The sequence below is a fragment of the Carcharodon carcharias genome, chromosome 1 (assembly GCF_017639515.1).
Source record: "Carcharodon carcharias isolate sCarCar2 chromosome 1, sCarCar2.pri, whole genome shotgun sequence".
In the NCBI taxonomy this organism is placed as follows: Eukaryota; Metazoa; Chordata; class Chondrichthyes; order Lamniformes; family Lamnidae; genus Carcharodon; species Carcharodon carcharias.
Window position 1 is genome coordinate 257,154,360 of NC_054467.1, and position 26,047 is coordinate 257,180,406.

Here is a 26,047-nt window from a genome sequence, read left to right on the forward strand (position 1 = left end):
TATCTGATAATATGCAAGGCACCACCTTTAACACAGAAGTCCTTGGCTTGTGCCTTTTGTAGCATTGGATCTTCACAGGCAGGAGAAGATGGCAGGCTTCTTTAATGACTGTAAGGTTTTCTCCGATTGTCTCTGCCTGCTACACACGTTTGTCTGCTCCTCTCCTTGGGGCACTGACTCCCAGTACCCTCCAGTATCTCAGCAAGTCATAGACAGATGGGGGTGAAATCGATCTTGAGGTGGAGGTTTGGAGGGGGGGGGGGGGCGGGAGCAGGGAGCTGGGGAGGGAGGCATTAGTGCAAAAAAGAAGCCAGGTCATGGCAAAACTTCAATGGGAAAGGAATCAGCACAGTGTGTGTAGAACAGGCAGCGGATCCCATCACTGCCTGTACCGCGTTACCACCTCAAGACCAATGCCAGCACCCGGCTACTTTTCCTTTTTGAGAAATATAAGGGAACTCTTGACGAGGCCTTGGAGGGAGAAGAGGAAATTAAGAGGTGAGGGGAAGGGGGGAAGGGAGGGGACAATGGAGTCTGCAGAGATCAGCATGAGCAGTTTTGGCGTACAAACTCCAACAAGGTGCCAACAGCGCGTAGAAGCAGTGGAGTACCAGGGAGGCTGGTGCCTGCGAGCGACTCGTGACCAGTTGCAAGCTCTTGGTGTGCTGCTGGTCATTTTATATTCAAAGCCTTTGCCGTTTCCCGTCAGGTCAAGTTTCCATTGCAGGTGAAGCAGTGACACGACTTGCGGTGGGGGGGTCACCACTTCATACAGCCACTTTCTTCAGAGAAGGTCTCAATTAAACGGTTTCACCAATTTCATAGCAGCATATTCCTGTAGAAATGAAAGGACAACAGTTAGACAGTCTCACCTTCTAACACATGCAGCCGTGAATATTTTTAACATAGCCCTGCTGGATTCTAGCCATCGACCCATTTTACCAATTTATCTCCCACTACAATCATTCCCGGGAGCTTCTGCACCAGCTTTGGTCCTCCCACACCCATCAATTTCTCTACTTTTCCTCTAACCAACCAGGTCTTTATCAAATCGTTTCCTTAATCCAATTATTTATTTTGGTAATACATAACTTGCATTAAGAGACACGATGGCAAAGCTTTACGTCTTGCACTCATCAGGACAGACTCACTGGTTGTTAGCGTAATTGTTAGCACACTCAGGATTGTTCATGAAGTGCTGTCCAATCACACAATTACATCTAACATGAGGCATTATATTCAGAGTTTTGCAAGCATGGGTTGGCTGAGTACAGTCAGTACTCTGCCTATTGTGAGCAGCTGAAGGGGCATGCCATACCTGGAATTGCATTGTCACCAAAATTCATTTACCACCTTCCTTACTGGTGTGGTAGGCTAAATTTTCTTTTGATTTGACGGCAGCATCCACTGAGTGGAAATACTACTTTCATTGCTATTGCATAGTAGCAGTCTGAAATGGCTAGCTTCACCTGTTACTCAAACTATGGAGATGCCTTACCCAAAGAATTACACTAAAATATAAGATTATTATGCAGGCTCACAATGTGACTCATTTATGCTTGTTAGAAGCCACATATATTCATATACAAGAATCTGTCCTCTGCAGGTAAAATGAACATGTCCAGGCATTGTGCCTTATTTGACTTAAGCAAAAGCATAGGGATAATAGGTCCTCAGTACATTCTCTATGGCAATACCTCGGCCAATTAGAATCAACTTGCCAACCAAGCAGCGCCCTTTTCTTATGTAGTACAAATTATTGCTTCCTTTGAAATTTGGTATTGTTGCATTTGTCCTGACGAAAAACAGAGTTAACATTTTGAGTCTTTATGGCTCTGAAGAAGAGTCATAAGGACTCTGTTTCTCTCTCCACAGATGCTGTTAGACCTGCTGAGTTTTTCCAGCATTTTCTGGTTTTGTTACTATTTTGCTCTCCTGTCTTGACTCTACCTCTTGATTCGCTACATCTACCCAAGCGTGATCCCTCACCCTCCCCTTGTTTAGTTTAAAACCCTCTCTACTTCCCTAGTTAGGTGATATGCGAAAACACTGGCCCCAGCACGGTTTGGGTGTAAACCGTCCCAACGGCACAGCCCCCACTTTCCCCGGCACTAGTCCCAGTGCAGTAGAAACCGGAGCCCGCGTCTCCCACACCAGTCTTTGAGCCACACCTTCGCCTCCCCTCTAGTGATGGAGGGGGAAGATGATGGCATTGCGGTCATGTCACTGAGCTGGAAATCCAGAAGCCCATTCCAAAGCTCTGGGGGCACAAGTTCAAATCCCACAGCGGCTGGCAGAATTTAAATTCAATTAATGAATCTACACCATAAGGGTAGTCTAATGGTGACCATGGTACTATCACCAATTATTGTAAAAAATGAACCATCACTTAAGGAAGGAAATCTGCTGTTTTCACCTGGTCTGGCCCACATCAATGTGGTCCACTTTTAGCTGAAATGACCTAGCAAGCCATTCAGTTCAAAGGTGATTTGGGATGGGCAACACATGCTGACCTTGCCAGTGACGTCCACACCCCATGAAAGACTAAAATAAAATCCCTCTTGTAGAGGGGGCTACTCTAAAGATATTTCTGGTTCAGGGTATCCATAATGCCAGGCATATAATCCCAAAAATGAGCCCTCACAAGTACCAATCAAGCTGAAGCTCTTCCTCTCCTTGACGTACCGGTGCCCAAAGATGTCCCAATTTACCGCAAATTCAAGGCTGCAGGGATCCCCAATATAGGGAGTCATCGCTTCTGGCTTCTCCACATCAAAGGGAGCAATGGAGCAACATTCAAAAACCCCTATGTCGGCTGGGACTTGGCGCACTCGGAGTCCTGGCCTAGTTTCCAGTTCTTCAGACAAGATGTTAACTACAAAGGTTAGGTTATAAAGAGAGATTGCACAAATGAGCCCCTTATGCCCTGGAAAATATGGAGGGTTGAGGAAAATTTAATTGAGATATTTGGGATTTTGAAAGGGAATTAGAGGACAGGTCGAGAGAAACTCTTCCCACTGGCAGGTGAGTCAAGAGCAAAAGGGCATAATCTTCAACTCAGGGTCATTCAGGAGAGTGGTTAGGAAATACTTCTACACACAAAGAGTGGGAGGAGGCTGGAACTCTCTCTCCCACAAAAAGCTAGTTAGAGGCTATGGGGCCTGACAGTATTCCAACAATAGTACTGAAGATTTGTGCTCCAGCACTTGCCGCGCCCCTAGCCAAGTTGTTCCAGTCCAGCTATAACTCTTGGCATCTACCCAGCTATGTGGAAAATTGCCCAGGTATGTCCTATACACAAAAAGCAGGACAAATCCAACCTGGCCGATTAACACCCCATCAGTCTACTCTCGATTATCATTAAAGGAATGGGAAGGGTCATCAATAGTGTTATCAAGCAGCACTTGTTTAGCAATAACCTGTTCACTGACATTCAGTTTGGGTTCTGCCAAGGTCACTCAGTTCCTGACCTCATTATAGCCTTGGTTCAAAGATGGACAAGAGAGCTGAATTCAAGAGGTGAGGTGAGAGTAACTGCCCTTATCATCAAGGCCGCATTTGACTGAGTGTGGCATCAAGGAGCCCTAGCAAAACTGGAGTCAATGGGAATCAGGGGGATGCCACAGGAACAGCAGGAGGCCATTCAGCTTCTTGAGCCTGTTACACAAGAACAGGAGGAGGTTGTTCTGTTCTTCAAGCCTGCTACACAGAAACAGGAGACCATTCAGTCCTTCGAGCATGTTACCTCAGAGCAGGAGGTGGCCATTCAGCCCCTCGAGCCTGTTACACAGGGACAGGAGGAGATCATTCAGTCCCTCGAGCCTTTTACATTGGAACAGCAGGAGGCCATTCAGCCTTTTGGGCCTGTTACATAAGAACAGGAGGAGGCTATTCAACCCTTTGAGCCTGTTACACAGGAACAGGAGGAGGCCATTCAGCCCTTCGAGCATATTACATCAAGCAGGAGGAAGCCATTCAGCCCCTCGAGTCTGTTACACAGTGTAGTAATTATGTTTTATTTAGTGTGTAATGTACCTTTAAGAATAATACGTGTTAAGGAAAATCACATGATCTGCAGTAACCAATAGGAGAGTAGCACGGGCTACCTCAGCAGTCACCATTGAATGAGATCATAGTTGATCTGTATCTTAACTCATTTACCCATCTTGGTCTCCTAGACCTTGATAATCTTACCCAACAAAACTCAAACTCTAAGTCTTAAAAATTCCAGTTGACTCCCAGAATCCACTGCCTTTTGGAAGAGCAAGCTTCAGATTTTGATGAACTTGTTGTGTGAAAAGTGCTTTCACTCATGGCTCTGATTTTAAGATTGTGCCCCTTATTCTAGACTCTATGACCAGAGAAAAATAATTTCTATGTATGTGCCAGAAGGGCTGTGAAATTCAAATTTGAACAATTCTCAAAGATCTTTGAACTGGCACAGGTACAATAGACTGAATGGCCTCCTTCTATGCTGTAACTCTGTGAATCTATGACTCTAGGATTTATGACCAATATAGGATCACTGCCACATACTGTCCAGTGGGAATAATCTTTCACCCGTGTGCACTATGCAAACACTTGTAGGAGCACAACTCACCGGGAAGGAGTACAGGAATATGACGACAAACAGAACCAGGAGAAGGAACAGTAGCAGTCCGAGAATCATCCAGCGGAATTTTCTCCAAATGATGTACTTCATGGTCTTCAAGGGAGAGGTGAACCATAGGAAAGAAGTGTCCGGCCGCCTGTCATACAAGGATGGGGAGATTAGTGAGGACTCGGTGATATATTAACGCACAATAAACCACATACATTACAACTGCATTTCAAAGCTAATTCAGTGGCTGCAAAGTGCTTTGGAACATCATGCGGCTGTGAAAAGCTTTGAATAGATGCAAGTTCTTGTTTCTACATCTTGCCAAAAGGAATCCCTTCAGGAACTCGGCTACACATAGCCAATGATCCCTCCTTCCCTAATCCAGAGAAATGGATAAGGGTCAGGGCAGAGTTGAAGTGGAGAGTGTAAATCTCAGCCCATCTCGAGACTGTTCTGAAGAGAAGAATCCCATTTGGATTATCAAGGACATCTTCAGGGGGACTGACTCAGAGGCGACACTTCTCCAGAGATGTGAGGGAGCTGCCTTAATGTTTATCAATACTGATCATAAATATATTGAAGATTTCCAGTTGAATTTAGTGTAGGTTAGCTCACCTTCTATGAACTCCTGGGCACACTTGATCAATATGTCACAAGACCATAGGAACTGCTATAGCTGGGTCTACCTAGTTTGCCTCCTACCATCTGGGTATGTCAACAGCTAGTCTTATGGAGTTCAGCCGCCATCTTAACCTCTTTTCATACTCCAAGGGGCAGGAGTTGCAAAGGGGGACATGACAAATTATTAAATCGACACTTGTCTCTCCAGGCTAGATGCAGCTGGAGCCCAACAGAGTTGCATGGCTCCAACACGTGCACAACTGGTCAAAGGGGAAGACCGGGGTTGGGTGGGATTGGGGTTAAAGGACAGCACTAGGGTCGAGCAGGACTGGGGTCAAGGGACAGGACAAGGCAGGGCAATGGGTGGAAGCATGTGTGAATAATTTAAAGAAACATGAAAAGTCAAGTCAACACCCAAGCTGTAGTTGGATTTGATCTGGAAGCACAATAGAGGGTAATTGCCACTTTCATCATTAAACAATAAATTGTTCGAGTGGGTTGTCTGTCCACTGTTGAAAATAAGAACATTGACGAAAAAAGACCAAGGTTCATATCATTCACCTTCTACCATCTTGGAATCACTTAATACAATAATAAAGGAATTGATGATGAATCATTGCAATCAATCTCTATCGATTAGTTTACAACAGAGTCAGACATGAGGTGAGGAGAACCCCCAGTGGTGGAGAGCTTTGGGAATATGAGGTCCAAAGTAACCTGTTCCTCCCAAGCCTGCTACACTCGCCATATGAGACATCGTGTTACTCACCTGCTGGAGCACACTAGGAATACTGGGGGAGAGCTGAGGGAGATTCAATGATTTATGATGCCATTGCAAGATTTCAGCTGTTTCTTAAAAAATATTATTATTTAGTTCTTGGGATGTGCGCAATGCTGACAAGTGCAGTATTTATTGTTCTCAATTATTAACATAGTCTAGGACTGCAATTACATAGAATCACTATCAAAACCGTAGGGGTTACCATTGACCAGAAACTGAACTGAACCAGCCATATAAATACTGTGGCTACAAGAGCAGGTCAGATGCTAGGAATCCTGCAGCGAGTAACTCACCTCCTGACTCCCCAAGGCCTATCCACCACCTACAAGGCACAAGTCAGGAGTGTGATGGAATACTCCCCACTTGCCTGGATGAGTGCATCTCCCACAACACTCGACAACATCCAGGACAAAGCAGCCCGCTTGACTGGCACCCCATCCACCACCTTCAACATTCAATCCCTCTACCACAGATGCACAATAGCAGCAGTGTGTACCATCTACAAGATGCACTGCAGGAATTCACCAAGGCTCCTTCAGACAGCACCTTTCAAACCCATGACCCCTACCATCTAGAAGGACAAGGGCAGCAGATACATGGGAACACCACCACCTGGAAGTTCCCCTCGCATTAAAGTTAAATCAAGTCAAAGTGAAATGAAGTAATAAAGTAAACCAAAGTTAGTGTTAAGTGTAGTAACGTTGTTACTAGCAATTTATTCTACTCATTCTACTTACTCTAAGTATAATAAATAGTTTTTAGAGTTACGGGCTGGCAGGTCAGCTTGGCCAAGTGGAGCGTACATCCTGTGGTATGTGTAAAGTTATGAATGCACCATGAGTCCCAGACAAACACATCTGGAGGAAGTGTCACCAGCTGCACAGGTTTGAGCTCCGGGATTTGGACCTTGAGTGGCTGCTGGAGTCGCTGTGGCACATCTGTGAGGCAGAGGACTACACGGATAGCACGTTTAGGGAGGTGGTCACACCGCAGGTCAGAAGTGTACAGCTAGAGAGGGAATGAATGGCCACTAGACAGTCTAAGAGAACCAGGCAGGTAGTGCAGGAATCCCCTGTGTCCCCTGCTTGCTAATCCATTTTCCATTTTGGATTCTGATGAGGGCGATGGTTCCCCAGGGGAGTGGAGCCAGAGCCAAGCCTGTGTCATCACGGGCACCTCAGCTGTACAGTGGGGGAGGGAGAAGAATGGAAGGGCAATAACGATGGGGGGATTCCATAGTCAGGGGATCAGACAGGCGTTTCTGCAGCAGTGAACGTGACTCCAAGATGGTGTGTTGCCTCCCTGGTGCCAGGGTTAAGGATGTCATGGAGCGGCTGTAGGACAATGGTTAGGCTTCAAAGAAATATTACATAGCTTACAGCACCTATTCAAGGTGTGAAAACCCAAAAAATATCAGTCAACCGTGGCCGACAAAGGAAGTTAAGGATTGTATAAGATTAAAAGAAAAGGCTTATAAAGTTGCCAGGAGTAACAGTAAACCTGAGGATTGGGAAGTTTTTAGAATACAGCAAAGGAAGACCAAGAAACTGGTAAAGAAAGGGAGAATAGAATATCAATGCAATCTAGCAACAAACATAAAAACGGACTGTAAAAGCTTCTATAGGTATGTAAAAAGGAAGTGTTTGGCTAAGACAAATATGAGTCCATTGCAGGCAGAGTCAGGAGAATTCATAAGGGAAATAGAGAAATGGCAGAGAAGCTAAATGATTACTGTGTGTCTGTTTTCACTGAGGAAGATACAGGAAATCTCCCAGAGTTAGAGATCTAAGGGACTAGGGAGAATGAGGAGTTGAAGGAAATTAATATAAGTAAGAAGGCTGAGTTGGAGAAATTAATGGGACTGAAAGTTGATAAGTCCCCGAGACCTGATATTCTGCATCCCAGAGTGTTGAAAGAGGTTGCTATAGAAATAGTGGGTGCATTGGTGATCATTTTCCAAAATTCTTTAGATTCTGGAATGGTTTCTGAAGATTGGAAGGTATCACGTGTCACCCCAATGTTTAAGAAGGGAGGGAGAGAGAAAACAGGGAACTACAGCCTGTTAGCATGACATTAGTAGTAGGGAAAATGCTAGGATCTATTATAAACGATGTGATAAATGGATATTTGGCTAATAATGATCTGATCGGGCATAGTCGGCGTGGATTTGTGAATGGGAAATCATGTTTGACAAACTTGTTGGAGTTTTTTGAGAATGTTACTAATAAAATTGATAAAGGAGAGTCAGTGGATGTAGTATACTTGGGTTTTCAGAAGGCTTTTGATAAAGTCACCCACAGGAGGTTGATAAGCAAAATAAAAGCACATGGGATTGGAGGCAATATACTGGCATGGATTAAGGATTGGCTAACAGGCAGGAAACAGAGAGTAGGAATAAACGGGTCATTCTCATGTTGCCAGGTTGTAACTAGTGGGGTAACACAAAGATCAGTACTTGGGCCCCAGCTGTTCACAATATATATCAATGATTTGGATGTGGGACCAAATGTAATATTTCCAAATTCGCGGATGATGCAAAGCTAGGCAGGAATGTGTGTTGTGAGGAAGATGTAAAGCAGCTACAGGATTTGGATAGACTTAGTGAGTGGGCAAGAATATGGCAGATGGAATATAATGTGGAAAAATGTGAGATTATCCACTTTGGTAGAAGGAACAGATGTGCAGAGTATTTCCTAAATGGTAAGAAATTAACGGTAAGAAAGTGTAGATGTACAAAGGGTGAATTGTCCAAAAGTCATTGAAAGCTAACATGTAGGCACAGCAGCAAATTAGGAAGGCTAATGGAATGTTAACCTTTATCACAAGAGGATTTGAGTACAGGAGTAGTGAAGTCTTGCTTCAATTGTATAGAAGTTTGGTTAGACTGCACCTGTGTGCAGTTTTGGTCCCCTTACCTCAGAGGGAGTGCAACCAAGGTTCACCTGACTTGTTCCGGGGATGGTGGGACTGTCTTATGAAGAGAGATTGGGGAAACTGGGCCTGTATTCTCTAGAGTTTTGAAGAATGAGAGGTGATCTCATTGAAATCCACAAAATACTTAAAGGAATAGACAGGGTAGATGCAAGTAAGATGTTTCCCCTGGTTGGAGAGTCTTGAACCAGGGGACACAACTTCAAAATAAGGGGGAAGCCACTTAGAACCGAGATGAGGAGAAATTTCTTGACTCAGGGGGTTGTGAATCTTTGCAACACACAAGATTCTGAGGGGGTTTGACAGGGTAGAGATTGAGAAGATATTTCCACTACCTGGGGAATCTCGAACTAGGGGACGTAGTTACAGAATAAGGGGGCACTCATTTAAAACTGAGATGCGAAGGAATTTCTTCTCTCAGAGTGTAGTGAATGTCTGGAATTCCCTACCTCGGAGAGTTATGGAGGCTGGATCACTGACAGTATTTAAAGAGGAGGTAGATAGATTTTTGAAATATTGGGGAGTTGAGGGCCCTGAGGAGTTGGCAAGAAAGAGGAGGTGAGGCCTGGGGCAGATCAGTCATGATCTTATTGAATGGCGGGGCAGGCTTGAGGGGCTGAATGGCCTACTCCTGCTCCTATTTCTAACGTTCTACCCCAGGGAACTGTGAAAGCTCAGTTATTGTGCATGCTTAAGGTAAAGATCAATGGGTTTCTGATTAACAATAACGTAAAGGGTTATGGGGATAGTGTGGGTAAAAGGCATTGAAGTGTTCGATTAGCCATGATCGTATCGAATGGCGGAGTAGGCTCGATGACCTGAATAGCCTTCTCCTGTTCCTATGTTCCGAAGTCACTCACTATCCTGACTTGGAAATATATCGCCGTTCCTTCACTGTCACTGGGTCAAAATCCTGAAACTCTCTCCCTAACAGCACTGTGGGAGTACCTACATCACATGGACTGCAGCGGTTCAAGAGGGAAGCTCACCACCACCTTCTCAAGGGCAAATAGGGATGAGCAATAAATTCTGGCCTAAGCTACCGACACCCACATCCCACAGGCGAATAGAGAAAAGAAATACACAAGTGTTACCTTCCGGAAATAATCAGCCCGTGGCAGTATTTACTCTCCACGTGAGCAGTTAGTTCTAATCACAGTTACGCAATGTTTTCTCTTCAACACCTTTTCCTTCATCCACCTAATCACTTTATCTCCTATTCTTTTGTCCACCTATCTAGTTTATTTCCTTTTCTTCATCCACCTATTCACTTCAAATCTATTCCTCTAACCGCCCACCTACTTTATTCCCTTTTCCTTCATCTGACTAGTTAATCTAATCTTGGATGTTGACAATGAAAGTGAATTTCCTCCGAGTTATCCTGTTCCAGTTAATTCACTTAGAGGAAACCCAGTTTGCGCCATAAACCGGTTCAGTGGGGGTGCAAGCAGAACTCCCGAGGGAATTTCCCCTCCATGTATGTCTAACTTCCACCAAAATGTTATGACTGATTGTCCTTCAAGATCTCCCTGTCCATAGATTCCATATCTACAAAATAAACCCGTAGGTTTGGGCAGTGATTATGTTAGTGGGCTCGTTATCCCAAAGCTTGGACTAATAATGCAGAGAAAGCGAGGTGATTCCACACTGGCAGTATGAAACAAAAACAGAATTACCCGGAAAAACTCAGCAGGTCTGGCAGCATCGGCGGAGAAGAAAAGAGTTGACGTTTCGAGTCCTCATGACCCTTCAACAGAGCTAAGTAAAAATAGGAGAGGGGTGAAATTATATTTCACCCCACCCCCACTAGAGCTGTACCTTGTGTGTCCTGCCATCCATTCTTAATTAGCACATTCGTTTAGATCATATCACCACCTTCAACACCGCTTTGTTCTTTTGTCTGTGACATCTGTTGATTATCTGCTCCTATCACTGCTTGCTTGTCCCTACAACCACCTCCCACCCCCCACTTCTCTCCCCCCCCACGCCCCCCACCCCCCCCCACCTTAAATATAAGGGTGAAATATAAGCTGGTTTAAGGTGCGGGGGGGGTTGGTGGGGGGGCGGGGGGGGGGGGGGTTTGTTTTGGATTTCCAGCAGATTTTTGTTTTTATCTCTGGCAGTTTGAAAGTTTGGGGTCAATTAAAACAAACCTGGGTATAAAAAGGCTGCTGTCAGTATAAGTGACATTCAAACTGCTGGGTTGTTGCGAAAATGCAATTGGTTCACCTCTGACCTACTTGTGACTCCAGTCTTCACACCCATTGTTGTTCAATCTTAACTGCTCTCTGAAGTGGCCTAGCAAGTCACTCAGTAGCGTTGAAGCTGCTGAACCAACAGTAGCAACGAGACAAAAAATGCCATCCAGTTATGGTTGAGAAGACGTGACAAATAACACTTTGTGTGCAAAGTATTCACTCTAACCTCCCTCTTTATGCTTTAAGCACTTATCTTGAGTTCATGCCATCTTATTATTGACTCACTAACTGGTTGAAATAATCTTGCTCTGTTAGAGTTATTAGATTCTCTCCTCAACCTTCACTGCTTCATGAATACAGCCCTTGTATTTCGGTCTCCCACCAGAACTATATCTCTTCATCCCTGCTATCGTGTTAGTGTATCTAGACCGCACCTTTTCCATATTCTTTGTACAATGAAGTCCATAGAAATCCTCTGGCCAGACCCTAAACATAGGAGCATTAAACGTTCCTACATCAATATTGCCAAGAGGAAGACCATCCAAGTCACACAGTGCCTTGAGTCGCAGAACTGCTGGCCATTCCTTCTTGGTTGCTGGGTCAAAATCCGGGAACTCTCTCCCTGGCAACACCGTGGGAGTACCTTCACCACATGGGCTGCAGTGATTCAAGGGTAAAGCCCATCACCATCTTCTTTAGGGGAAATTAGGCATGGGCAATAAATGCCATTAGTGCCAACATCCTCAGAATGATTATAAAAATTAAGTTCTAGCCGACGGCTATTTTTTACTTAACAAAATTCTAAGTGTTAAAGACTGAGTTGCAATTCCACAGTGCCAGCAGTAACCACACAGGAAAAGCTTACTTAGGTTCCTCGAGTTTCGGGTTCATGTTGGGCTCATCGCGACCCTGTCCAGCAGGTCGCTCCTCCTTCTCCTCTTCTGACACGATCTCCAGAGTCATTTCCACTTTGCCCTGGGTGAGGAAAGGCACAAACATTAAAAGGGGTTTTGATAACCTCAAGAAACAGAGCGAGGAAGTAGCTTATCCAGAGTTTACAAGTTGGGAAATAGTGGATTGTCAAAGAGGACGAGAAAAGACTTGCATTTCTATCGGGCCTTTCACAACATCCCAAACCATTTTGCATAATTAAGAACATAAGAAATAAGAGCAGGAGTAGGACATGTAAAACCTTGAACATGCTCCATCATTCACGATGATCATGGCTGACCTTTTGATCTTAACTCCACTTTCCTGCCCTATCCCATATCCCTTGATTCCCTTAGAGCCCAAAAATCTATTCCCTGCCCTGAATATAACCATTGGCTGGGCATCCACCAACACCTCTGGCGTAGAGAATTCTAAAGGTTCACAACCCACTAAAGTGAAGGAATGTTTCTTCATCTTAGTCCCAAATGGCTGACTCCTTACCCTGAGATTATGACCCCTTGACTCTTCAGCCAACGGAAACAACCTCTCAGAATTTTACGTTTCCGTGAGATCACCTCTCATTCTTCTAAGCTCAAGAGGGTATCGGCCCATCTACACAATCTTTCCTCACAGCACAACCGTTTTATCCAAGGAATCATCCACCTATTCGCTTCATCTCCTGTCACTGAAGGGAATCACGGCAGCCAATTTATATACCAAAGTGATGATGGCCAGCTAATTTGTTTTTCAGCTGTCGGTTGAGAGATAAATATTGGCCAGAGCTCTGGGGAGAACTTCCCTGCTCGTCTTTAAATAGCGCCACGAGATCTTTTACATCCACCTGAGAGGGCCTCGATTTAACATCTCATTTCTGACAGTGCAGCACTCCTGCGGTACTGCGCTGCATTTTTAAAAATTCATTTACAGGATGTGGGCATCGCTGGCTGGGCCAGCATTTTTTGCCCATCCCTAATTGTCCTTGAGAAGGTGGTGGTGAGCTGCCTTCTTGAACTGCTGCAGTCCATGTGGTATAGGTACACCCACAGTGCTGTTAGGGAGGGGGTTCCAGGATTTTGACCCAGCGACAGTGAAGGAACGATGATATATTTCCAAGTCAGGATGCTGAATGACTTGGAGGGGAACTTTCAGGTGGTGGTATTCCCATGTGTCTGCTGACTTTGTCCTTCTAGGTGGTAGTGGTTGTGGGTTTGGAAGGTGCTGTCGAAGGAGCCTTGGTGAATTCCTGCAGTACATCTTGTAGATGGTACACACTGCTGCCACTGTGCGTCGGTGGTGGAGGGAGTGAATATTTGTGGATGGGTTGCCAATCAAGCGGGCTGCTTTGTCCTGGATGGTGTCAAGCTTCTTGAGTGTTGTGGGAGCTGCACTCATCCAGGCAAGTGGGGAGTATCCCATCACATTCCTGACTTGTGCCTTATAGATGGTGGACAGGCTTTGGCGAGTCAGGAGGTGAGTTACTTGCCAGGATTCCTAGGCCCTGACGTGCTCTCGTAGCCACAGTATTTATATGGCTAGTCCAATTCAGTTTCTGAACTGAGCTCCCTGCACATTTTTAATGCAGCTCGGCTTTAAGTGGGGAAGATAGTGTGAGATTAAAAAAAAGAGTAATAATAAGCATTTAACATCAGCATGTGGGGTTGCTTCCAGTAAGTGTGTTAGGGAGGTACAGGAACAAGTCAACTGCACAAGGCTCAATTAACAACCCATCCTCCCACATTTGGCCTCCCTCCTATTTCTCATCTGCATGCTGCCCCTTGGTGACATCATCTGAAAACACGGTGCTAGTTTTCACATGTACACTGATGACAGCCAGCCCTACCTCACCACCACCTCTCTTGACCTCTCCAATGTCTCTGAATGATCCGACTGATTATCTGACATCCAGAACTGGATGAGCAGAAATTTCCTCCAATTAAGAGTTGGCAAGACAGAAGTCCTTGTATCACCCCTCTCTCACGTTATAAACTCCTCCAGCCCTACAACCCTCTGAGATTTCTGCACTCCCTCCATGCTACACCCCCCGCCCCTTCATTCCCTTTGCCCCACCGTTGTGGCTATGCCTTCAGTTATTTAGACCCCAAGCCACAGAATTGCCTCCACAAGCCGTTCTCCCTCCACCTCTTCGCCCTCCTTCAAATCTACATGGAGGATCAAGCTCCCAGTCACCTGGCCCCCACCCCCCACCCCACCCCTCTTTGGCTCGACGGCAAATGCTTATCTATTTACGCTCTCATGAAGCGCCACGGGAAATCTACCATGTCAAAGGCGCAATATAAATGCAGGTTGTTGTTAGGTAATCAGCAAATTAAGCAAGGATGAGGCGAACACTTACAGCAAGGATCTTCTCCCCTTGTGTCTCGGCTACACAAGGCCACCAACCCTTCACTGACTTCTGCTCAAACAGAGAGACGTACTTGTCGCCCTCGAGAGTCATCAGGCCGCACTTTTCGGCTGACTTGGCTGGTTTGGGCATCCTGTTAAGATCCATCTGAACAGAACCTAAAGGCAGAGAAGAATTTCAGTCAGAGTTACTGGTATCGATACGACAGCTGACCACATCTCCCAGGGCTTCACACACACTTGAATCACTTCCAAGCATAGCGGCCGCTCTCACGCAGAGAAACGCTCCGGTCCATTTTGCACACAGCGAGATCCCACAAACAGCGAAGAGACGAATCTGTCGCCCTGTTTCCAGTAGCAATGATCACTTTGTCTTCGCCTGCTAATTGAAGCAATATCCTGGGTTTAATTTCTCTGTCCCATTTAGCATTGATGCATCACTTTTGGACCCGTTTTACTTCTCTAATCTTCCCTCAGCACCTGAGTCTTTTCGCTGGCAATCATTCTTATCAGTCAGTCTATGGCTCTCACTTTGGAAATTTTCAGTTGACCCCAGCTTCAACAGGTCTTTGGAGCAGACGCTCCAGATTCCCATTAGTCTTAACGGGAAGAAGTGCTCCCTGATACCAGCCCTGGGCAGCTTAGCTTTAATTTTAAGGTAATGCCCATTTGTTCTGGACACCAAAACCACCCCCCTCCCTCCCCACCACCAACACCCCCCCGCCCCAACACCCACCACCGCCCCCCCCAACCCCACCACCAACACCCACCACTCCCAACCAGAGGAAATAGTTTCTCTCTATCAACCCTACCAAATTCTTAAGCAAACTCCATTCCATCAGCCCTTAACCTGCTGTGCTCAAGGGAGTACAAGTGTTGTCCACACAGCTGGTCTTTGTCATTTAACACTTGTACCATTTCCAGTGTATTTCTAAAAACTCCCCCTAGGGATGTGGGTATCGCTGGCTGGGCCCAACATTTATTGCCCATCCCTAATTGCCCCTTGAGAAGGTGGTGGTAAGCTGCCTTCTTGAACCGCTGCAGTCCATGTGGTGTAGGTTCACCCACAGTGCTGTTAGGGAGAGAGTTCCAGGATTTTGACCCAGCGACAGTGAAGGAACGGTGATACATTTCCCAAGTCAGGATGGTGACTGACTTGAAAGGGAACTTCCAGGTGGTGGTGTTCCCATCTATCTGCTGCCCTTGTCCTTCTAGATGGTAGTGATCGTGGGTTTGGAAGGTGCTGTCAAAGGAGCCTGGCTGAGTTTCTGCAGTGTTATCTTGTAGATGGTACACACTGCTGCTACTGTACGTTGGTGGTGGAGGGAGTGAATACTTGTGGATGGGGTGCCAATCAAATGGGCTGCTTTGTCCTGGATGGTGTCAAGTTTCTCGAGTGTTGTGGGAGCTGCACTCATCCACACAAGGGGGGAGTATTCCATCACAATCCTGACTTGTGCCTTGTAGATGGTGGCAGGCTTTGGGGAGTCAGGAGGTGAGTTACTCTCTGCAGGATTCCCAGCCTCTGACCTGTTCTTGTAGCCACAGTATTTATATGGCTACTCCAGTTCAGTTTCTGGTCAATGTTAAGCCCCCCAGGATGTTGATAGTGGGGGATTCAGTGATGGTAATTCCACTGAATATCAAGGGGACATGGTTTGATTCTTTCTTGTTGGAGATTGTCATTGCCTGGTACTTGTGTGACGCAAATGTTACTTGCCACTTGACAGCCCAAACCTGAAAATTGTTCAGGTTTTGCTGCATTTGGACATCGACTGCTTCAGTATCTGAGCAGTCGCGAATGGTTCTGAACATTGTGCAATCATCAGCTAACATCCCCACTTTTGACCTTATGATGGAAAGAAGGTCATTGATGAAGCAGCTGAAGATGGTTGGGCAGAGGACACTACCCTGAGGAACTCCTGCAGTGATGTCCTGGAGCTGAAATGACTGACCTCCAACAACCACAACTATCTTCCTTTGAGTTAGGTATGACTCCAACCAGCAGAGAGTTTTCCCTCTGATTCCAGTTTTGCGAGGGCTCTTTGATGCCACACTCAGTCAAATGCTGCCGGATGTCAAGGGCAGTCACTCTCACCTCACCTCTGGAGTTCAGCTCTTTTGTCCATGTTTGAACCCAGGCTGTAATGAGATCAGGACCATTTGGCAGACCAGTTAGGCTGTCTAACCTCAATCTAACAGCTTGGTGTTCACTTTAGCTGAGACCAGTTTTATTCCCCCATTTTATCGATGCAATCCAGCCTTTCACATTGAGGCCTTCAAAAAAATCAAAATGTTTGAGAGGGTCAATGCAGAGCAGATTTTTCCACTTGTAGGTGAGACCAGGATTAGGCACCATAAATACAAATATTCACTGATAAATCCAATTCGGAATTCAGGAGAAACCTCACTACCCAGAGAGTTGTGAGAATGTGGAACTCAGTACTTCATGGAATAGATCAGCATATGAGGAAGAAAGGAATAGAAAGATATATTGATGAGGTTAGATGAGTAGTAGGAGACTACTCATTTGGAGCATAAACATCGTGGGGGTTACCATTAACCAGAAATTGAACTGGACTAGCCATATAAATACTGTGGCTACAAGAGCAGGTCAGAGGCTAGGAATCGTGCAACAAGTAACTCACCTCCTGACTCCCCAAAGCCTGTTCATCATCTGCAAGGCACAAGTCAGGAATGTGATGGAACACTCTCCGCTGGATGAGTGCAGTTCCAATAACACTGAGGAAGCTTGACACCGTCCAACACAAAGCAGCCTACTTGATTGGCACTCCATCCACAAACACTCACTTCCTCTACCACCGATGCACAGTAGCACTAGTGTGTACCATTTACAAGATGCACTGCAGGAACTCACTAAGGCTCCTTAGGCAGCACCTTCCAAACCCATAACCATTACCATCTAGAAGGATAAGGGCAGCAGATAGATGGGAACACCATCACCTGGAAGTTCTCATCCAAGTCACTCATCATCCTGACTTGGAAATGTATCACCGTTCCTTCACTGTCACTGGGTCAAAATCCTGGAACTCCCTTCCTAACAGCACTGTGGGTGTACCTACACCACATGGACTGCAGCAGTTCAAGAAGGCAGCTCACCACCACCCTCTCAAGGGCAACTAGGGATGGGCAATAAATGCTGGCCCAGCCAGCGAAACCCACATCCCGTGAATGAATTAAAAAGAGATAGACATCGACTGAATGGCCTATTTCTGTGCTGTAAATACTTAGAAACATTCTTTAGGATTCTATCATTTAAAATTGCACCTTGGCAAATGGCTCAATGATAAATCACACGAGACTAGCAGTGTAGGAATGTGAAGATCCCAGTCTATTTCCCTAAGGAATAATATTCCCCAGATCCTTCTCACGTAGCTCTTGATCAAATCTGTCTTCAAAGACTTATTCAACTCTCTCTCTCTTAAAGCCTCCAGTACAGTTAAGTCCACTTGTAATTCATTCCGTGCACTAACCATCCTCCATAGGACAGTCCTGTGTCAGGAATATTCAGGATGGAGATCAGCTGAACTCTTGCAGTTAACTTGGACCCAGCTGATCCTCCGTGCTCAAACTCCTTGTGCGCCTTCGAGGCATGAGCTTCTGTTTCGGGAAAGCAAGTGTGGAAAATAAGACGCGGAGGCCTAGATTTTCGCTGACTCGGGCTGACTCGGGACCCCTTTGAGAATGGCGGGTGGGGCCCGGTTCTGGGATTCCTGCGCGCCCACCCCCCTCCCCCACCCCATCCGCGTTTCTGGCAATTCTTTGCCAGTGCAGGATAAGGATGCAGGTCGCCTGTCTGTAGTCAGCACCTTAGAGAAGTTGTGTACTGTGGGGAACCTTGGGCCCAAGCAGGGAACCAAAACCAGAAGCAGCCACTTGCTCCCGGAACTCTTTTATTGACAGGTTTTGAAATACAAAAAAGATGTGTTCTTCCGGTTTCAATAGTTGGTGCTGTGTTGGCAGATCGATGTGTTCTTATTGCAATGGTTTGGATCTGTTCTGCAAAGGCAAGCTGATCAGTATTGCACTAGTGTTGAGATGCATTAACGTACTTTTCCCATTGGGAAGAGTGATATTATGGATTCCAAACTGAAGAAAACAGTGGTTGGGAGCTCTGAATGTCATGAGCTGAAGTGACTTAAACATTCCCAGCCCTTCAAAATGGCTCTGCTACCTTAGAGAAAAGAAACCCCCCCAGCTCCTCGAGTGTATTAATTGACAGGTCATCTGACCTGGCTTTGAAATTTGTTTATGCAAATTCAATAGGCTTCATTGTTTGGGAACTGAAATGGTTTGTTATGGCAGCTGAGGCCTTGTGAATGTTTGGCTGAGTTTCAAAAGCCACAGAACTAGTTATCTCAGCGGGGACTATTTCTGCATTTTGATTGATTTTTTAAAAATAGTTTATTAAAAAAATTATCTGTCTTTGGCGTGGTAAGTGAATAAGTGCTTGTTTTTAACTAAAGATTAACCATTTGAGGGGGTTTATTTTTTAATGGATTTTTGAATGATAGTTCTTTCAGTATGAAATTTGTTTGAAAGACAGCTGTAATAGATTGTTAAAAGTTTATTTTTTTAATGTCCAATTCAAAGATGTGACTCTTGAGGCCTGCCCAAGGTGGATACTGGGGGAATTCAAATGGAGGATACACAGGAGTATGAGGGGGCAACAGGGTATGAGGGGGCATGGGTCATAAGGAGGTGTGGAAGGGTCATAGGGGTATGAAGGGGCATGGCTGAATAAGGGGTCATGGGGGTATGGGGTAGTTGGAGGTGAGGGATAAGGGTTTGAGAGTCTGACACTCATCACTACAAGTGGGCTAATGCCCCAGTAAATTAAGTCAGGTGTCCTGGCCTGCTGGCTTTGCCATTGCCCATTGCCACCTTGGGCCTGCTGCCTGTGGAGATTGCGGGCCCAACTCCATCTTGCCCCCGCCTCCCTGAAGCGAATATTGAGTGGACTGGCGCCCTTTTAAAGGAGTCCCGCCTGCCAAGTTGGGAAGCATCCCAACTCAATCTTCCCACCTCCTCCAGGTCCTATAGACTGATGTTTACCAACAATGTTAAGAAGCTTCTGTGTAATCGTAAACTCCGGTGGCGATATTCCCCATGGGAGAATTTGGAAGAACGTACCCAGATAATCGTCAAAGGAAAATCTATCATTGTCCCAGATTTGGATGATGAGTTGTGGTGCGATTTTAGTCTCCGTCTTATCCAGACTCCAGAAATGTTCCTGTAAGAAAATCAGAGAAAGAGACTTGAGTTTGTGTATTTTTATCACATTGTGAGACACCCTATTGGCTCAGAGAAGCGGATTGAACCAAAAACAACTCAGGGGTCCCAAGTTCGATCCAAGGTCTTCATGAGATTACCGACCTGCAAGGTCAACATCAAACTCTCCAAGGGGTACATCATGGGGTTAGATAGAGAGTAAAGCTTCCTTGACATTGTCAAACCGAACACTTCCAGGGTAGGTACAGCACGGGCTGAGATAAAGAGTAAAGCTCCCTCTACACTGTCCCCGTCAAACACTCCCAGGGCAGGTACTGCATGGGGTTAGATACAGAGTAAAGCTTCCTTGACATTGTCCAACCGAACACTCCCAGGACAGGTACAGCACGGGGTTAGATACAGAGTAAAGCTCCCTCTACACTGTCCCCATCAAACACTCCCAGGACAGGTACAGCATGGGGTTAGATACAGAGTCAAACTCCCTCTACACTGTCCCCATCAAACATTCCCAGGATAGGTACAGCACAGAGTTAGATACAGAGTAAAGCTTCCACTTCACTATTCCAAACACTCCCAGAGCAACTAAAATATCAGGTAACTCCTACCTTGCACCTTTAATCATCTATGATCAAGTATAGGACAAGCCACAAGACAAAGCTCCCCAAAAATTGTGCCAAGAAAACAAGATGTGGACAATATTCAGGCTTGGGCTAATAGGTGATGAATAACATCTGCACTACACAACTGCCCAACAACAATCTACAACAGGAGATAATCCATTTACCTCCCTATGCCATTCAATGGCATTACCATCACTGACTCTCCCACGATTAACATCCTGGGGTTAGCATGGATCAAATATTTAACCGGGCCAGCCACATAAAAACTTTGGTTACAAGAGGAGATTAGAGACTGGCTATTTTGTAGTGAGTAACTCACCTCCTGACTCCCCAAAGCTTGTTCATCCACTGCAAGGAATACTCTCCACTTGCCTGGATGAGTGCATCTCCAACAACACTAAAGAAGGTCAAAACCATCCAGGACAAAGGAGGCTACTGGTTAGCACCTCATCCACCAGTTTAAACATTCATTCCCTCCAGCACTGACGGATAGTAGCAGCAGTGTGTACCAGCTACAAGATGCACTGCAGGTATTCACCAAGGCTCCTTAGGCAGCACCTTCCAAACCCACCATCGAGAAGGACAAGGGCAGCAGACACATGGGAACACCACCACCTGGAAGTTCCCCCCTAAATCACTGACCACCCTGACTTGGAAATATATCACCGTTCCTTCACTGTTGCTGGGTCAAAATCCTGGAACTCCCTCCCTAACAGCACTGTGGGTGTACCTACACCACACGGACTGCAGCGGTTCAAGATGGCAGCTCATCACCACCTTCTCCAGGCTAATTAGGGATGGGCAATAATTGCTGGGCCCAGACAGAGGTACCCACATTTCATGAAAGTATAAAAATGGATGTGCCTTAATTCCCAAACTGAGAGGGGCAGCCGTGAATCAACGCATGACCACATTGAGGAGAGCTTCATGGGAGGAAACAATGGCCTTTGGGAAAAGGCTGGAATACTGAGGAAAACAGGAAACAGAAGAAGCAGTGAGGAAATGTTCGGCTGGGGGTTTATGGCTGGAAATGAGGCAGGTTATAAGTGAGACATTCTCCCTCCCACACTTGCTGCTCCCTCTCACTCACCCTCTTGGCAATGGAGCAGACTTGTTCAGTGGGCAAGTATTCGAAAGGGAAGACAAATCTCCAGTTGAAGTTTCCTTCTCCTCCCAATGACCTGTAGTGAACATCTGTCTTCTGTTTATTACCCTCGTAGCCCAGAAGCCACCTGGAAACAGAATGAGAGCCAGAGTCAATCACAGCACCTTCCAAGGACAAGTGCAACACACACATGGGGACACCAACACCTACAAGTTCCCCTCCAAGCCACTGACTTGGAAATATATCGCTGTTCCTTCACTGTCGCTGGGTCAAGTCCCTGGAACTCCCTCCCTAACAGCACTGTGGGTGTACCTACACCACATGGACTGCAGTGGTTCAAGAAGGTGGCTCACCACCACCTTCTCAAGGGCAATTAGGGATGGGCAATAAATGCTGGCCCAGCCAGTGATGCCCGCCTCCCACGAACGAATAAAAAGTTCACCAATAGCAACCCACCAGGGCCTGGAGCCTCCCTGTGAAATGTCGCATTTTGCCGAGAGTGATGAGAAACCTCTTAATGTCCACAAGCTTGCACACTTCCCCTGGCTTTTAATTAGGTCATCTTACAATGGCTTGTATTCCTTCTCAAGGGACAGTTAGGGTTTGGCAATAAATGCCAACCTTGCCCTTGATGCCAGCGTCCCATGAATGAATAAAACATATAAAATTATGTCGTGCTCTTCAACTGTAGTAAAACATAGCAAGGTGCTTCTTAAGAGAGGTTATCTGACAATGTGGCACTGGGCAACATAAAGAGATAGCCTATCGTCCCTGCAGCACACAGACAGGTAATTCAGCCCATGAGTCTCCTCCTGCCCTATTTCATCTCACCCCATCCTTCCAATCCTTTCTCCCTCATGTGTTTTTCTAGCCTCTCCTTCTATGCTATTCACCTCAACCACTCCCAAAAGAAATTTCCACATTCTCAGCCGTCTCTGGAAAAAGAAATTTCTCCTGAATTCCTGACTGGATTTTTTTGGTGACTTTCCTATGTCAGTGGTCAAGAGTGGACATCAGCAATGGTTGCCATTGCACCTGATTGGCACCATTATCTGTTTACTATAGTGATGTTGGTTGAGGGATAAATTCTGGCCAGGTCACCTGGGAGAATGCTCCTGATCCTCATCAAAATGGCACCACGGAACTCACGAGCACAGCGAGCAGTGGAGCTGAATAGTGTAGACACATTAAAGGGGAGGCTAAATAGGCATATAAGGAAGAAAGGGATCGAAGGATATGTTACTAAAGTTAAATGAAGAGGGAGGAGGCTGATAGGCTGAATTACCTGTCTCTGGGCTGCAGAGATAATGGAACATCTCTTTATGTGGCCCAGTGCCACATTGTCAGATAACCGCTCCTAAGAAGCACTTTGCCATGTTTTGCTACGGTTCAAGACCAGTTGGAATTCTACGGGAGGAATATTACGCCCTTCTCCCCAACTCCCACCAGTCTGTTTTGCGGGCGGGGGCACGTCCAATAAAACGGGTGGCTAGCTCACCGCCCTCTTCCTTCCCCACCCCCGAAATGTCTGCCATGTTATGGTGGATGGGTAAGGCCTCACGCAGCCTGCTCGCCTTCAGACCTAATGAAGCCCTTAACCAGCCAATTAAGGGTCTCATTCTGCCTCAATAATGTGTACGGGTGAGGGAGGCAGAGCGAAGGAGGACAGCCTGCTACTGTCGCAAGGTGGGATAAAATGCGGGAAGGAACCGGGGGGTGGGGGGGGTGGGGGGGTGGCGGGGGGGATACATTATTTAGGGAGGCCCCCCTCTGTCCATCTGGGGCACCTCAACCATGATCAAGCCCCCACTTTGTGCCTCCCCTCCTGAGCCTCCAAAACCGAATCCCCTCCTCCAGGTCCCCGATCCTCCCACTGACCGAATAACCTGGGCTTCCCTGTAAGTCCGGCCAACGCGTGGATTCTCTCGTAGTCCCAGCTGCTGGGACAGGCCGCTTAACCAGGCCGCAGAGGCCGGCAGCTCTCGAAGGGGCCTCCTCACAACACTTGCCTTGCTATGGCCGCAGCGTATCATCGCTGTGGGGAGAATCGATGAGCTGCTCACTGACCTTGCGATCAGAGGGGTGAAGAATATGCCCACCCTTCCCCCCCCCCCACCTGCGCCGCCCTCACCACCTCCATTATTTTCACCCCAATGTAACACGCCATTCAAGCAGATTCAGGAGAAATGATGAATTCAGAAACGCACTGACCCTTTCACGTAAATATCACTCATCCTCTCCCCTGTAATGCTGAGGTCATCCAAGATTACATCGTTGGTGTTCCATATTATACAACGCAGGAAGAAGCTGGAACAGATATAGAGGAATTACAGGACAACAGCCTCCTCCAGAAGAAATACTGGTTATTTTGCCATTTAGTAACAATATTCTAGTGGTACACTGTCCCCATCAAACACTCCCAGGACAGGTACAGCATGGGGTTAGATACAGAGCAAAGCTCCCTCTACACTGTCCCCATCAAACTCTCCCAGGGCAGGTACAGCACGGGGTTAGATACAGAGTAAATCTGCCTCTACACTGTCCCCATCAAACACACCCAGGACAGGTACAGCACGGGGTTAGATACAGAGTAAAGCTCCCTCTACACTGTCCCCATCAAACTCTCCCAGGACAGGTACAGCACGGGGTTAGATACAGAGTAAATCTGCCTCTACACTGTCCCCATCAAACACTCCCAGGACAGGTACAGCACGGGGTTAGATACAGAGTAAATCTCCCTCTACACTGTCCCCATCAAACACTCCCAGGACAGGTACAGCACGGGGTTAGATACAGAGTAAAGCTCCCTCTACACTGTTTCCATCAAACACTCCCAGAACAGGTACAGCACGGGGTTAGATACAGAGTAAAGCTCCCTCTACACTGTCTCCATCAAACACTCCCAGGGCAGGTACAGCATGGGGTTAGATACAGAGTAAAGTTCCCTCTGCACTGTCCCAAATATGTGCATTAACCTCACTGCGATTGAAGATGATATTGCGAGAATAGCTTGTGAGGTGACTTGGAGGTAATGTTTAATTTTCCATTCCTGGATTTGTAGACAGTTTTGACTTTGAGCACTGGCACTGCTTGGGACAGGTGGAAACTCTTACATAGTGAATTACGTAGCAACATAGTGACAGGTGTAGGTCAAAATGGAATAGGCCATTCTGCCCCTCTAGCTTGTTGCGCCATTCAATTTGATCATGATTGACTGTATCTTAAGTCCATATACCCATCTTTCCTGGCTACCACTTGATACTCTTACCCAACAAAAAACCTATCCATCCCAATCTTGAAAGTTTTAACTGTCACCCGACATAGACCATTGAGAGACAGAGTGGAGCTTCACTCCAGCAAGTGGCAGCACTTTCAGAAAAGCTGGGGCGCGGTTGAAGAGAAAGAATCCCACCTCTTGGCTTTGCGAGGAGTGATGTTGAACGGGGGTCCTGGTGGTCCAAGTGACTTTGGAAAGATGTCCACCCAGAGCTGGATTTTACCCTAAAGAGCAGGGAAGCGGGAAGGGAAAACACCTTGTGAGAACAGTAAGTACATGTTATGTCGAGTTGATTCCACAAGAAGGACCTTCATCTACTCAACTTCCTTTATTGCACCTTCTTATCCCCTGCTTCATGTTATGCTCTGTAATTTCCTTTACCAAGGACCTAGACCCTTCAATCAGCTTTTCCAAAGAAGGAGAGGACATGCCTCTCCTTAAAGATCAACCGTGGCCCAGTGTGCAACAGTCACTCCCTCCACCACTGACGCACAGTAGCAGCAGTGTGTACCATCTACAAGATGCACTGCAGGAATTCACCAAGGCTCTTAAAACAGCACCTTCCAAACCCACAACTGTTACCATCTAGATAGATGGGAATACCACCACCTGGAAGTTCCCCTCCAAGCCACACACCATCCTGATTTGGAAATATATCGCCGTTCCTTCACTGTTGCTGGGTCAAAATCCTGGAACTCCCTCCCTAACAGCACTGTGGGTGTACCTACACCACAGGGACTGTAGCAGTTCAAGAAGGCGGCTCACCACCACCTTCTCAAGGGTAATTAGGGGCGCACAAAAAAAGCTGGCCCAGCCAGCGAAGTCCACATTCCTTGAGTGAGTACGTTTAAAAAAAATTCACGCCTCCGAGTCCGGAACTCATGCCTTCAAGCCCCACTCCAGAGACTGGAGCCCACAACGTATGCTACCGTGGAAAGTGCCATCCTTCAGTTGAGATGATAAGCCCAGGTACAAGCTACTATCTCAGGTAGACATTAAAGATTCTGTGGTTTATTCCTGCTCCTATGTTCCTAATATTCGAAGGAGAGCAGGGAAGTGGATTAAATTTCACGGAAAATTATGAAAAATATGAAAAGAAAGGAGAGCCCAGGAGAAGCTATTAAATTCCCCAGAACACAAAATAGGACAGAGTGTTTGGAAAGGGCTAGGAATCTAACTTCAAGTACATCAGATAAAGGGACGACAATGAGAAAGGGGACGGGAAATACAGGACTGAAGGTGTTGTATCTGAATGCACGCAGTATACAAAATAATGTAAATGAGCTTGTGGCGCAGATTGAAATTGGCAGGTATGATGTGGTGGGCATCACGGAGACATGGCTGCAAGGGGATCAGGACTGGGAGCTAAA

General features: G+C 46.3%; 1 protein-coding gene across 4 annotated transcripts in view; it reads right to left on the reverse strand.

The window, feature by feature from the left end:
• Positions 1 to 277: 277 nt before the first annotated feature.
• dysf (dysferlin, limb girdle muscular dystrophy 2B (autosomal recessive)) overlaps positions 278 to 26,047 on the reverse strand; it is a 375,567-nt gene continuing 349,797 nt past the window's right edge. For all 4 annotated transcript variants that reach the window (XM_041186042.1, XM_041186052.1, XM_041186062.1 and 1 more), the window contains 8 exons: positions 24,813 to 24,901; positions 23,612 to 23,707; positions 21,386 to 21,527; positions 19,577 to 19,676; positions 14,415 to 14,581; positions 11,997 to 12,106; positions 4,601 to 4,748; positions 278 to 835 (listed from right to left, as the gene is read on the reverse strand). In XM_041186042.1, coding sequence (XP_041041976.1) covers positions 797 to 835; positions 4,601 to 4,748; positions 11,997 to 12,106; positions 14,415 to 14,581; positions 19,577 to 19,676; positions 21,386 to 21,527; positions 23,612 to 23,707; positions 24,813 to 24,901 — 891 coding nt within the window. In that variant the 3' untranslated portion in view covers positions 278 to 796. The remainder of the gene's footprint in view (positions 836 to 4,600; positions 4,749 to 11,996; positions 12,107 to 14,414; positions 14,582 to 19,576; positions 19,677 to 21,385; positions 21,528 to 23,611; positions 23,708 to 24,812; positions 24,902 to 26,047) is intronic.